The 15605-nt window shown below is 42.2% G+C and overlaps 1 protein-coding gene across 4 annotated transcripts in view; it reads left to right on the top strand.

Annotated features, from left to right (window-relative positions):
• Nucleotides 1-15605, top strand: part of CTPS2 (CTP synthase 2) — a 305004-nt gene that overhangs the window by 250346 nt on the left and 39053 nt on the right. Inside the window, exon 19 of one of the 4 annotated variants that reach the window (XM_040423331.1) lies at nt 4603-4688. The exons of the other annotated variants lie outside the window; for them this stretch is intronic. Within the exon in view, the coding sequence (XP_040279265.1) occupies nt 4603-4609 (7 nt within the window). The 3' untranslated portion in view covers nt 4610-4688. Of the gene's footprint in view, nt 1-4602; nt 4689-15605 lie in introns of those variants that run through there. 4 annotated transcript variants of the gene reach the window in all.

Here is a 15605-nt window from a genome sequence, read left to right as displayed (position 1 = left end):
AGAGTCAATAGCAAAAACAGGTATATCCTTTTCTAATGTGCAAACCTGAAAACCATGCATGGCTACAAATCGAGTGTCAATAAGATTGACGGCCGCTCCACTATCGACAAAAATCTCACAAGAAATGACTTTGCTCTCTAGCGCCACCCTGGCAGATAGGAGAAAACGGGAACTGCAGGTCAGAGGAAAAGCATCAATTCCTACATCAACTTTGCCCAAAGTAGCAGATGAAGCAGAACTTGATGATTTACCTTTTGAGGTTTTTCTCTTATTATCGCTCTTAGTACAGTTCACGAATCTCCTAGACGGACAAACATTTGCCAAATGACCTATGCCCCCACAACAAAAACACACCATACTCTGAGGACTAAATCCTCTTTTATCAGGGGCAAGTCGACCTAACTGCATGGGCTCCTCCTCAGAGGGGAGCGAGACAGGATGAGGCCCCTGCACACTGAATGAGTCCGCACCACTGCCCCTAGACTGACAATGGCTGGACAGAGAGGTCTCGTTTCTTTCTCTTAGACGCCTGTCAAGGCGTACCGCCAGTGACATGGCAGACTCTAAGGACGTTGGTCTCTCATGGAAAGCAAACGCATCTTTCAATCTCTCTGAGAGACCATGACAGAACTGACTCCGGAGTGCAGCATCATTCCAACCCGAATCAGCTGCCCATCTCCGAAATTCAGAACAATAAAGCTCCGCAGACAGTTTGTTCTGGCATAAAACACGTAAGTTAGATTCGGCCAGAGCAACACGATCCGGGTCATCACAAATCTGCCCCAGGGCCACAAAAAATCTTTCCACGGATCGAAGGGAGGGATCCCCTGATGGCAGCGAAAAAGCCCAAGTCTGAGCATTACCCCTGAGCAGGGAGATGACAATCCTCACCCTCTGCTCCTGATTACCAGAGGAGTGGGGACACAAGCAAAAATGGAGTTTGCATGCCTCTCTGAAGCGAACAAAATTCTCACTGCCCCCGGAGAACGTTTCCGGAAGTGAGACCTTTGGCTCGCAACAGACTCCATGAGCCGGAGCAGAGCCCAATGCTTGAAGCTGAGTCATAGATTGACGGAGATCCGCTACTTCCAAAGAAAGACCCTGCATGCGGTCAACCAGGCCAGAAAGCGGATCCATGTCAAAAAAGGACGGTTTTGGTGGATTATAATGTCACAGCTGTATGTGAGCAACAACAGTATACACAGTAAAAGAGCTACTGACCGGACCCAAACTAGGGAGGATAAAGGGTGACCCCTGTCCGACCCTCAAAGCTCTCCCTATTCTGCTAAAGCACATGCCCGGATCCAAATGGCGGAACGAGGCATGCCCACGTGCCTAAGACTGATGACCACTGTAACCCCTACAATAGTGGAAGGGGCACGGCCACCGGTGCCCTACTCAGTATATGGAGGGAACCGTGGCCACCTCAGATCCAGTCAGAAAATAATCAGGTACACAACAATGTCTGTACACTTAGCTGAAGGTGTTGCAGCCGCAGAGAAGACGGATCCAAGGACAGCTGGCAATATCCGGAGTGCTTGCTGCAGCAGAACACAGGTCCATTGAACTGATAGCTACAAGTGAAGATACTAAAGCAAGAGCTACAACTGAAATGAGAACTATAATCCACGCCCTACAATAGGAGGAGGGGTGATATAAAGAGAGGGAAATCAAACGCATGAGGAACAGCTGGGAGGAAGGAAACCAAAAGTAAACAGAGCAGTGAGAACTCCTCCCAGCTCTAGTAGTGACATCATCACAGGGGTGGAGAAACAGAGCTGTGAGAACGTCCCAAAGCTCTGGTAGTGACATATGTATAACAGATATATCGTGGCTTTCCCGTATCTGATTTAAGGTTAAAGGGTTTCTACCACCAGAAATACTGTTATGTAGCTGACTGACATTAGCGATTCGCTAATGTCAGCACTACATAACAGTATGTTTCTAACATTAGTCCCTGCAGCCGTTTTTGTTAAAAAAGCACTTTTATAGATATGCTAATGAGCCTCTAGGTGCTATGTGGGCGTCATTAGCACCTAGAGGGCTCCGTCCACTAACCATTTCAGCCGCCCATCGCGTCCCTCCAGCCCGCCCCGCTCCTGTTGATTGACGTGAAACTTCTCAGTATCTCGTACCAATTCCCGCGCCTGCGCCGTGTGCTTCTGTATTCTCCCGGCGCCGGCTTCCTCACTGCGCCTGCGCCAACTACGTTACAATGAGGAAGCCGGCACCAGGAGCGCGGCATTCACTCACTGCGCCTGCGCCGAATACAGAAGCGCACGGCGCGGGAATTAGTACGAGATACTGAGAAGTTTCACGTCAATCAAAAGGAGCGGGGCGGGCTGGAGGGATGCAATGGGCGGCTGAAATGGTTAGTGGACGGAGCCCTCTAGGTGCTAATGACGCCCACATAGTACCTAGAGGCTCATTAGCATATAATAAAAGTGCTTTTTTAACAAAAACGGCTGCAGGAACTAATGTTAGAAACATACTGTTATGTAGTGCTGACATTAGCGCATCGCTAATGTCAGTCAGCTACATAACAGTATTTCTGGTGGTAGAAACCCTTTAAGGTGCTCTGTTTTTTGGATGATTCACCTTGTCATCCACAAATTGCGAAAATTCAAAAATACTAATAAAAACAGGCACTCACCATCTGGTAGGGTGTATAAATAGCTCGTTTACTCAATAGGATAGGATTAAAATTGTCCATACAATATGCAGGTACTAAAATGTAAATATACTGTAGATAAAAATCAATATACTATAGATATCAATATACTATAGATCTAAAATCCTATAGACCTCTAACTTCTTGCTTACAGGTTCATTGGTATATTATGTTCGGAGTATTCAATTCGACGGACTTATGTGATAAAATAAGTAATACAACCAATAAAAGAAACTTATACATAAATAATTGCTATGTGCTCCTTAGGAATTGTAAACAACTTTGAAAAAAACGTATCATAGATAGTGCTTTGAAAATATAGTGCTTCGAAAATATAGTCACCACATTGCATGAGTAATTAATACAGTACAAGTCCACAAGAATATATGTGAAAAAATGTTAAAAAATACAAAAAAATATCCCAAAGGTGGGTAGATGGTATCCCAGTGATAGTCAGTATCAATTCAATGCTCCCAGTTGGTTAATAATATAACTCGAGTATCCCTGAGGGCTAGGTATTAGTTGTAGGGCTAGCGTCTGGGGCGTCCCCCCGATGTGCACCCTCTTACCTTACCCTTCCCGCGATAGTATTGTTCGACTTAGACAGGCTCATGGGATATCCACCAAACCTCGATGGTGAGTTGCAGTCACTCCGGACTGTGTTGTGCGTAGGTCTTGAGCTTCAGCGTCCCAGCAACTTGGCGATGTCACGTGCTGTTCCACATGAGGCAGAGCAAGTCAGTTGATGCCGTTTCCAGTAAATCTTATGAGGCTCAGTCTTCATAATAAAGAACAATGAGAGGTGGTGATATTCGATAATCCGTATAAGGTTTTAGGTGGGTAGTCTTCAATTCCCGAAACATCCAGACGCGTTTCGAGGTATTGACCTCTTCCTCAGAGGAAGCCACTGGAAGAAATAGTTAAACGAAAAAACCTATGGTATCATAAGGGTTAAACAAGGTATTATTTCATTCCACTGTAACAATTTGGACTACCGTATTATGTTAGGTCTATTACATAAAAACTAAATTAAAAACCATTGTAAATCCAGGTTGTAATGTAACAGATTTTGCAAAAAAAGGGGGTGAATACTTTCACAAGGCACTTTACAATTATTCTGCATCCAGGCCAACATTGTTGTGAGAAGATTCAAGTAGGATCCAAGGAAGCTGTCTAGTTTCTTTGCTGTCTATTTTAAACACTGATATTTAATGTCAGGAATAGAGGAAAGCCTTTGCTTTTGGTCTGAAACTTGGGTAACATCAAACTTTATTGTTTCCCCAAAACCATGATATAATCTCTTTACTTATAAATGAGGGCATCACCACAGAGACCTCTCCCTGAGTTTTTATTTTAATTTTAACACAAAATAGAAAAAAACATCTACTGCTCTCTATAGATCTCACATACTAATCTATGTTCCAGTACAAAAGTAAGATTTTTACAAGCTTTGTATTATTAGCAGCTGAATACTGTTCGTTTCATGAGATAATCATCAGAAATGTATAATATCAATTCTTTCAGACTTGCGGAAAGTCAGAGTGCCCAGGGCTCAAAATTAATAACATGGCTGGGATGCTTTCCTATACAGTTTTCTGCAGTCTGTTAGTGTGCAGAATCTGAGTAGCTTATACTAAAAGATCTCTAATGCACATTATTTTTTAAGAAAGATATCTCAATGTATCATGGAAACATAATGTTAGGTATGATCCCTTTATTGGTTATATGGCTGTCAGATACATTAGAATATCACGGAGAAGAAGGCAGAAATAACAAAATAAGTACTACTCACTTCTTAAGTGGTTATCCCACAAATTTTTAAATGGTATCAGTCATCTGGAGGACTTTCTTCTCACATGAGACAATCAAGCACCTGCATCTCCAGGAAGTATTGCAATTAACTCTTCTTAACCCTTTCTTCCCCTGCATAGAAAATAGTCCTTCTCTGCTGTTCAACAAACTTCCCCGTGATTGATACTGCAAATATCTTGCCTGGCACTGTCAATCTTGCACCTGCACCATTTTTCCGTTATACTTCTGCGATTTTATGTTTCAAAGTATTTTATTCATAATGAAAGTAATTGTGCACATCATATAGCATACATAAAATGGCACAGGAATAACATGCATCACGGAAGTCAGATCATATATGCTAAGCAGGTATCATTATATCTATACAGAATATGGTGGAGTGCAAATAATAAATAGAACATAAATAATATAAAAATAAAATAAGATTTAAACAAAATGAAATAAAGTAACATGTGGAGATCACATCTAGGAGTCAAAGTAGACTAAGTTAGTGCTGAAACATATTTAGAGACACACATTAACCCTCAGATAATACTTCTGTGATTTTAGAAGTAAAGATGAATGAATGAAAGGTGTCTGGACTGTTTCACCTGCTTCGCTATGAGATCTTTACACCAGCACTGACGGTAGGGGAAGGGAGCAGGAAAGTTTGTGAGTGTGTCAGACCAACTCTGAATGCAGGAGAACATGGACCAGAAGAATAAACAGAAGGGGCCCTACTAAAGAAGAAAATGAACATAAAAATAAAAAAATTAAATATATGTATATTGCAATAATAGTTTAATTGAAATGTCCTATTCATTACATAATAATACTTTTCATGGGATAACCCTTTAAAATGCCCAGCCACTCCAGCATCGCAATTTTAGTGGTCTGGCCGGTCTGTGTTACCCTCTCCTGCAGTGATACTGCATGTGAACTATTGTACACAAAGGGGCACATTTATTAAGACCGGCGTTTTAGATGCCCTAAACTGGCGGTGGATCAGCCGAAGTTATGAAGAGATGCAATAACTTTGGCGCATCCAGTGCCAGTTCTATGTGTAAGACAGCTTCCTAGCTGTCTTACATTTAGACCTTTTTCGACGCCTAAAACAGGCATATACAATGGTGAATGAGACAGGCCTCCCGGCCCATTCCACGCCACACCCACAATTTTAGACCTGGCGTGAGTGGGGCAAAGTCGCAGATAGCAGCGCAGATAACCATTGCGCTGCTATCTGCAGCATAGTAGATGACCCCCAGCATAGTAATGTTTACCAATGTTTACAGTTTTAAAGTGAATATTGATCTTTTTTTGGAACCATGGCATTTTTCATTCCCACACTGTGTGCGCATACGTTTTTTAATATACTTCATGGTATTTGGGGCTCCATGTTTGTTATACAGAGCTCAAAATCCCCTCCTTAGAGATTTATTTCATAAAATGTTGGCTGCCTGCAAACACCACTAAAGGTAGCTTAGGAGCTGATGGCATACTGTATTATGCCACAGGCAGACAAAAGTTTGCCTATACAGGGGATTTGCAGCTCTGTATCACAAAAATGAGACTTAAATCAATGTAACAATATATAATAGGAATTATATATCTTACAGTGGTGCTTGAAAGTTTGCAAACTCTTTAAAATGTATTATATTTCTGCATACATGTGATCTAAAACTGCATCAGATTTTCACACAAGGCAAACAAATAAAACAAATGAATCAAAAATATTAGACTTGGTCATTAATTTATTGAGGAAAATTATCCAGTGTCACATATCAGTAGGTGGCAAATGTGTGTGAACCTTTAGAATCAGCAGATAATTTGACAGTGAAATTACAGTCAGGTGTTTGCAATCAGTAGGATGACAATCAGGTGTGAGTGGGTGACCCATTTTATTAAAAGAACAGAGAACAATCAAAGCTGATCTTCACAACATAGATTTGTGGAAGTGTATCATAAAAATAAACAAAGAAGATTTCTGAGGACCTCAGAAGAAGAGTTACTGATGCTCATCCTGCTGGAAAAGCTTATGAAACCATATCTGACAAGTTTGGTCTGTCACAGTCAGACAGATTGTATGCAAATGGAGGAAATTCAAGACCATTATTACCCTCCCTGGGAGTGGTCAACCAACAAGGATCACGCCAAGAACAAGGTGTGTAATCGTCCGTTAGGTCACAAAGGAACCCAAAGTAATCTTTAAGCAACTAAAGGCCTTTTTTACATTAGCTAATGTTAATGTTCATGAGTCCAATGTGTATGGCAGGATTGCAAAAAGAAAGACACTTCTCTCCAAAAAGAACATTGCTGCCCATCTGCAGTTTGCTAAAGATCTCCTGGACAAGCCAGAAGACTATTGGGACAATGTTTTATGGATGGATGAGACCAAAATACTACTCTTTGGTTTAAATGAAAAGCATTATGTTTGGAGAAAGGAAAACACTGCATTCCCGCGTAAAAACAGCATCCCATCTGTGAAACACAGTGGTGGTAGTATCATGGTTGGTGCCCATTTTGCTGCATCTGGGCCAGGCTGGCTTGCCTTTATTGATGGAAAAATGGATTCTGAATTATACCAGCAAATTCTAAAGGAAAATATCAGGACATCTGTCTGTGAGCTGAATCTCAAGGCCATGAGGGTCATGCAGCAAGACAACAACTTTAAGCACAAAAGTCCTTCTACCAAAGACTGGTTAAGGAAGGATAACGTTTTGAAAAAGCCAAGTCAAAGCTCTGACTTTAATCCACTAGGAATGTTGTGAAAGGACCTGAAGTGTGTAGTTCATGGGAGAATACCCACCAACATAGTGTAGCAGAGCTTAAAGAACTGTTCCAATTGTTTCAAGTTATCCACTATTCACAGGATAGGGGATAACTATTTGATCAGTGTGGGTCCTACTGCTGGGATTACGAGAACTGGGGCCCTGTACTCCCTGCTGCCCCCGAGGAATGAAGAGAGCAGCCGGTCACACATTCATTTCTATAAGAGTTCTGGAGTACAGCCCTCGCCATCTCCGGAATTCCCATAGAAATGAATGGAGTGGCTGCAAGCCATTCTTTTGATGGGGGTTGTAGAAGGTACGGGGATCCCCATTCTGGTGAACGGTGGGGGTCCCAGTGGTACGACCTTCACCAGTTCAATAGTTATCCCTTATCCTCTGGATAGGGGATAACTTGAAACAACTGGAATACCCATTTAAGCTTTTTTGTAAAGAGGAATGGGCTAAAATTCCTCCAAGCTGATGTGCAGGACAAGTCAACAATTTGTTGCAGTTATTGCTGCACAATGGAGTCACACGAGATACTGAAAGAAAAGGTTCACATACTTTAGCCACCCACAGACATGTGGTATTGGATCCATTTCCTTTTTAAAAAATGACGAGGTCTAGTATTTTTTTTAACTTATTTGTTTGATTTGGTTATCTTTATCTACTTCTAGGACTTGTGTGAAAATCTGATTTCATTTAAGTAAAATTTATGCAGACATAGGAAACTATGATATATTGTTACAGTGTTTGAATATCATTTATGTGATACAGAGCTCTAAATGTATCCACAAACTTTTGTCTGCCTGTGGCATAAAAAAGTATGCTGTAAGCTCCTAAGCTGCCTTTAGTGGTGTCTGCAGACAGACAAACACCAGTGTATAACTGTCACAGTGGGGAGTGGGGGAAACCCCCCACTGTACAATGTGGGGTAGGTGGGATATGCCACTAGGCCTGGATACTGGGATAAGGGAAGCAGGTCACCTCCTAACGCGACCCTCATCCTATCCCTGACCTCCTAACTGTATGAGCCGGCCTCAATTGTAGGGGGGCTCATACTCCGTAACTTGGGACCTTCTGACCCTAACAATCCCTGGTAGTAAGGTCAGGGCCAGAGATGACCTGTCTTTCTAAAACACGGAAGAGCAGGAGTCTCTTAGTAAGCAGTAAGCAGACAGTAAGCAGAGGACAAACTCGACAGGTAAGTGTCCTGTGGCGGAATGACAACAGACCACAGGACCACAACGTCACTTACCTGCCCACAACAACTAAAAGGAACGAGTCGTCCGCACTACAACCACTGGATGCTGTGAAAAGCACTGAAGCCCAAACACACAAATCTGGACTCAGTACCAACACCAAACACAGAAGTAGTAGTAACTGCCTGGACCACCATACGGCAAGATGCATGGCGGACCCAGACAACGCTGCTTAAAGAGGACCTTTCACTAGTGTACAAACTAAAAACTAACTATATCAGTGGGCAGAGCGGCGCCCAGGGGTCCCCCTGCACTTACTAGTATGTCTGGGCGCCACTCCGTTCGCCCGGTATAGGCTCCGGTGTCTGCGCTCCCTCTGTTGTACTGGACAGATTTTTTGTATGAGGCGTGTCCCTTGCTGCAGCGCTGGCCAATCGCAGCGCACAGCTCATAGCCTGGCTATGAGCTGTGCGCTGCGATTGGCCAGCGCTGCAGCAAGGGACACGCCTCATACAAAAAATCAGTCCAGTACAACAGAGGGAGCGCAGACACCGGAGCCTATAAAGGTCCTCTTTAACTGAGTTGTAGTTCCCCCCTCTGGGGAACCCCAGGGACCCCCTTCCCCGTCAAACTAGGATGGCCCACAGATCAAATCCAAGAAAGGAGCAAGCTACTTCTCATACAAAGGCAGACATAACAATGATCTCAGTCTCACAGCAACAGTATATGAAGACACCTGAGACCACACCCAGCTCCACCTTGCTCACACTTTAACCCCGTGCACACCAGAAAGGAAGGGCAACAGCCTTAAAGGAAAAGCACACACACATGCAATACGGTAACCAGCATGCGCGGAGAAAGTGTCATGGCAAACTACCTGCAAGCCATGACAATAACATAGGGAATGTGTCAGTAGAAAATGGCATGTCATTATTGGTTAAATATTATTTTTATTTCACTGTCGACATAATTTTTTTTTGTAATATTCAAAAAAATGTATGCCACTAGAGCAGTCACAACAGACAGACACTTCTTGTTTTCTGTACCTAATTTGCCATGAGAGACTAAGGGCAAAAGGCAGGTCTTATTGACAGTTCTGTTGTACTGCAGGAGGCCTAAATAAGGCAGGCTATTAACACTATAAGGGCTCATTCACACAACCGTGGTTTAGTTCCGCATCCGAGACTCCGTGTCCTATCCACATCCATTGCTCTGTTCCGTGGCCCCACAAAAATTATAAGTCATGTCCCATTCTTGTCCGTTTTGCGGACAAGAATAGGCATTTCTATAATGGGCCACCCCTTCCGTTCCGCAAATTGTGGAAGGCACACGGGTGACATCCGTGTTTTGCGGATCCGCAATTTGCGGGCCGCAAAACACGGCACGGTCGTGTGAACAAGCCCTGTCCCTTTTACAGGGGCAGATGACCGGCCAAAGAAATGTTCATAGCTGTAAACAGGGCAGTAATCATCTGGTTGTAGGCCAAATGAATATTTTATATGTGCATTAAAGTGCTTGCTGTTTGGCAGCACATCTCTCTATGTAAACAGGATGTGCTGCTGACAATGCAAACTGAATGGGGATGAATGATCTACTGATTTTAGTTTGCATTGGCTGGTGTTGAATGATATCAAGCGACTTCTTATATCATTGATTGGTGCTCATTGCAGACTGTAAAAGGAACCATATACTGTACACCCAGCCAAGATTCAGTATGTACCTCTCCTGTCACACCCTAATCTCTGTGAAGAAGGCTGCAATCCATCATTTCCTGGAGATTTATAATCTAGGCCTTTTTTTTCTGTCAATTTACTGTCATTCATTTCAGCTGCCAAAAAAACCCACATATGTTGCCGTACTGACCAATGAATTGTGTCTCCAATATGGCCATTCCCTGTGACGTTTTAAAAAATAGATATAATATATGCGTTTTTTTTTTTTTTTGCTGCAGTCCATTAGACCCACCTACTATATAGAGGAGGAAAATATGAAAAAAACTTTTTTTTATTACACCTCCATTCCTCATCAGACCTCTGATTAGATCCCCATCAGACCCCCAAGAACTTGCCTCTCCTGCCCCAGACAGTGCTGCCACTCGGCAGATCCGGCGGTCTGTTCTGCACTCAACGCCACCTGGTCTGTTTTCAGCCTGAGCTGCACTTCATGACCTGACATCGCACAATGTCAAGTCATAGTGTGTGCCTATGTGCACGATGTCCTGACTCTGTAGGCAGTCAGAATATGTGCAGTGTGGCACCCATAAGAAAATCAGGGAGTGGTGAGTGCAGCCAGCGTTAGCAGGGCAACACCCACCGCTCCCCACGGCTCCTGCATACTAATAACCACTTCTATATTGAAAGCGCACATTAGTATTCGCACCGTAAGATGCTCTGCCATTTATCCCCCACTTTTGGGGGGGGGGGGGGGGAATCTGGTAACTATCCCTTGCAGCTGACAACTTCTTTAAAGCACATGCAATATGTTCAACAGCAAAAAAGACATTTGTTTTGTTGAAAAAGGGGGAATTTTTAATTGGCCTTTATTAAAAATATTGAGCTGTTCTGTCACAAAGGGTTAAATGTTTTTCTAACTGTGTGACTGGTACTTTCACTTTGTGCCTGTCATCTAATTACCCTTATTTCTAAACTACTGATAAAGTCATAAACACTTATTTAAGCCACATTCCTATCAGTAAGATAAGGATTGAGCTTTAATGAGTGTTTATAAAGGCAGAGATAAGGAGTCAGTCTGCTCCTCAGATGACGGAAAGGACAAAAAATCCACAGGCAGCTAGTAGAGCATGTCAGCTCTGTACAGAAAAAAGCATTCCATATTGTTAATAAAGACCAATGGAAAAAATTATTTTTAGCTCAAAATAAGTATAATGCAATAATAAAAAAAATTGCCCCCAAAGGTGTACATAGACTTAAAATATTTTGGAATGCAAAAAAAATAAAAATAAATGGTTTGCTCAAAGACACATTTTTTTTTATACATATCTCCTATTGGGTTATTTGTTTGGGTCATGTCCAAGCACTGCATTACTTGCTTTGCCCTCTCATGACTTAAAGGGCATCTGTCAGCAGGATCAACCATAGCATTTTTGCCCATTCTGTTGTGGCATTTAGGAAAAATTTGTTAAAAAATATGAAGATTAGGGTTAAATGTATCGAGGGCAGGTCCTTGCCAGTTGGTGGAAGAGCTAAGGTACACCCTTGGTGCACTTAAACCTTAATATCCCTCACAGCGGATCAGCTTGGGCAGCCCAGTCAGGCATTAACACATAGATTTCTTCATCCAGCAGGAGGGGGTCATTTATTAAGATCTGCATTTTAGACGCCTTTCCTAATATCCCTTATAGCTAGTGGTGGATCCGCCACAGTTATGAAGAGGCATTGGCCTCTACATAACTTTGGCACATCCAGCGCAGTCGCCTGCTGCACCGCAATCTGCACCTGAAATATGCCTAATATAGGCGAATTTCAGAATAATAAATGACCCCCGTAGTATCCACCAGGAAACACCGTACAGCTTAACACTTAGGCGTTTCTACTGCACGGCAGCAGTCTGATCACACTGTGTTTTAAAGACAATCCCTCAGGATGAAGCCTTCTGTTTCAAGATTATATAGTGTTTAACATCAAGTGAATCCGTGCTGGGAAGCTGACTATCATGTCTGGTTTCATAGGGTTAATCCTGCTGACAGATGCAGTTTAAAGAGATGTCAGTCAAAGCAAATACAACGTTATCAATATTCATGGCTTCTAAATCCAGAACATGGGGTTAAAACTGTATTGGTTAGGATTATGTGCTTGTGGTTAGAGAATCTGTACATATAACTGGCACTGGAAAGTTATTTAAACTGGAAGAATAGCCTGTATTCCAACACCAAGACAAAAATCAGCTGTTGTGTAAATTGATTGCAAGCACTCAGCTACAGAAAGCAACCTATTTGTTGTACATAGGGTGGAAAAACCAATATATTCCATTAAGGAATTGAAAAGGACAAGGTGGACAACTAATACAGTAACATTGTGAATAAATATCCATCAGTTCTGCGCACAGGATCTGAAGGTTTTTTTTTCTTCCCTTTCATCCTGCATTGTACTTACAAATGCCTTTACCGCGTACAGTTATTGATTTTGTTATTAGATTTTCAGTTTCTGCAAATGTTTTACTATTGTTACATTTATTATTTATTGTAGCAATTGCCATTAGAAGGAGGAAAGTGTCTGAAATGTTCAATTCACTTTGTGTTATTTACAAACAATGTCAGATTTCTTGGATAATCACGTCTAGGGAGGCAAATTCTGCCATTCACATTCATAATGGTTGTTGTGTTATAATGGGCTGTATTTTCCAAAGCGACTAATCTCCTGTTACTTCTATTTTAATGCTTCTGTTGATTTCTTCTGAAGAAAGTAAGTATTATACTGCACGTGTGTGTTTGTATTTGTATTGCATGTTTCACTCACCGGATATGACAGTGGTATTAACATCAGGGCACCCTTCACAATAAGTTGGGTTTTATTTTCAGATTAGCAATAGGCAGAGACACAATCCATTTAAACTGGACTCCAGTTTAAACTGGACTAAAAAATGTCGGAAAACGAGTAAATCAGAAGTTAGTAAGATTACGTTTTGTGTATACTATGCAGACAGAGATATGGTCATTTTTACAACAGTACAGGAAATGCAGCCATATTGGTTGGTATCTTTGAATATGCTTCTCGGAAAATATTAGCTGCCCTTTTCTCTGGAAAGAAGCAAATTACCAGCAGATGGAAAGAAGTTAAAGGGCATCTGTCAGCAGATTTGTACCTATGACACTGGTTGACCTATTGAAGGCATCTGTGTTGGTACCATGTTCATTGTCATCACACCTAGAGGCTCTGCTTTCTCTGCAACTGCTGCGTCCTCTGCACTTTTATTGACAGGGCCAGGTATGATGACATTTTCACTGCCTGGTCCTGTCAGGCAAAGGGCACAGCAGTTGCAGAGAGAGAGAGCAGAATCTGTAGGTGTAACGGCAACGCCCCCGTTGCTCCTAGAGGCTCATTTGCATATATTAAAACATAATTTATCTCAGCAATGCGGGCACATATGAACATGGGACCAACACAGATGTTTGCAGCTATCAAGTGCACATGTAACAGACATATCTGGTTTCATAGGTACAAATCTGCTGACAGGTGCCCTTTAATTCCAAAGTTACATTCAATATTGCTACACTGTTATCGCTTTTGCAAATATATGGCCACCACAACAAAGCAAAAAATTGCTAATGTCGCTGTAGGTGAAAAAATAATATAATTACTAAACTGTCGTTTTCAGGATAACTTCTGATTCACGGATAAATGGTCATTTTTTTTCGATTTTGGGGGAAAGTAGGGTTCATTATTACTGTCGGTTCTAGCTACCCTCCTCAAAGGGGGTTGTCTCATTCATCTCAGACAATAGTGGCATATCGCTAGGATATGTCCCCATTGTGTGATAGGTGCGGGTCCCCGAAAGTGGTGCGGGAGCCTCGAAAGTGGTGGAGGGCGCATGCGCATTCGTTTTCTATGGGGCCGCCGAAAATAGCTGAGCGGGGGAGAGCGATTGGTGGTGGCCGGACCGGAGTCCTGAAGCCACCACATTGCGGGGCTCTGTTCCCAATATAGGTGCGGGTCCCAGCGGTGGGAACCGCACCTATAAGACAAGGGGAGCATATCCTAGCAATATCCCCCGATTGTCTGAGATGAGACAACCCCTTTAACTAAAGATTAGGATAAATAAGGAACTCTTCCACACTGTTGGTATTTTCTTATGACATTATGTACACAAAATGCGGACCATGGACCGATTGAAAACAATGGGTCCGCAAATAAAATGCATCACAAAACGGATACGGTCATATGCATGAGGCCTTAAACTGGCCATAGAATGTTAACCATTTCACAGTAAAAGGTGACTGTTTATAACAACGTAACACCTATGGTACTTAATCCAATTAGTTTCTGTCAGTTTGAACACATATAGCGTTTGTTTCAGTTTTTGTGTTCACTACTGAATAAATCATTGTGTTTAAATTAGGCAATGAGCACCAATGTGTTACATCCCAGTGAGAATTGCAGCAAACAGGAATGATTTTCTGCATGTATATGTTTTGTAATGTTGTACTACATGTCCCTCTAACATCCAGCAAATCCATAGTGAAACATTTTGGAACAGTGGTCAGAGCGGAGGAAAATCTTCCTGTCGGTTTCTAGTTTTTACTGGGTGTCTGCAGATGCTGAAGATCAGAAGGACTTTTTTCTGCCTATAGTGCATCTTTTAAGATTGTCCCCCTTCTTTGTCAGAAAAAAAATAGCACAGTGAAATACAGTAACCGGGTAGTACTTCTGTTTTGACTGTAATACCAAAGGAAACCAACACAAAAAGCACTATATATACGGTATATATACAGTACAGACCAAAAGTTTGGACACACCTTCTCATTCAAAGAGTTTTCTTTATTTTCATGACTATGAAGGCATCAAAACTATGAATTAACACATGTGGAATTATATACATAATAAACAAGTGTGAAACAATTGAAAATATGTCATATTCTAGGTTCTTCAAAGTAGCCACCTTTTGCTTTGATTACTGCTTTGCACACTCTTGGCATTCTCTTGATGAGCTTCAAGAGGTAGTCCCCTGAAATGGTCTTCCAACAGTCTTGAAGGAGTTCCCAGAGATGCTTAGCACTTGTTGGTCCTTTTGCCTTCACTCTGCGGTCCAGCTCACCCCAAACCATCTCGATTGGGTTCAGGTCCGGTGACTGTGGAGGTCAGGTCATCTGGCGCAGCACCCCATCACTCTCCTTCATGGTCAAATAGCCCTTACTTTCAAAGTTTTCCCAATTTTTCGGCTGACTGACTGACCTTCATTTCTTAAAGTAATGATGGCCACTCGTTTTTCTTTACTTAGCTGCTTTTTTCTTGCCATAATACAAATTCTAACAGTCTATTCAGTAGGACTATCATCTGTGTATCCACCTGACTTCTCCTCAACGCAACTGATGGTCCCAACCCCATTTATAAGGCAAGAAATCCCACTTATTAAACCTGACAGGGCACACCTGTGAAGTGAAAACCATTTCAGGGGACTACCTCTTGAAGCTCATCAAGAGAATGCCACGAGTGTGCA

This window comes from Bufo bufo, chromosome 3 (genome assembly GCF_905171765.1).
Source record: "Bufo bufo chromosome 3, aBufBuf1.1, whole genome shotgun sequence".
NCBI lineage: Eukaryota > Metazoa > Chordata > Amphibia > Anura > Bufonidae > Bufo > Bufo bufo.
This window is presented reverse-complemented; position numbering and strand designations above follow the sequence as displayed.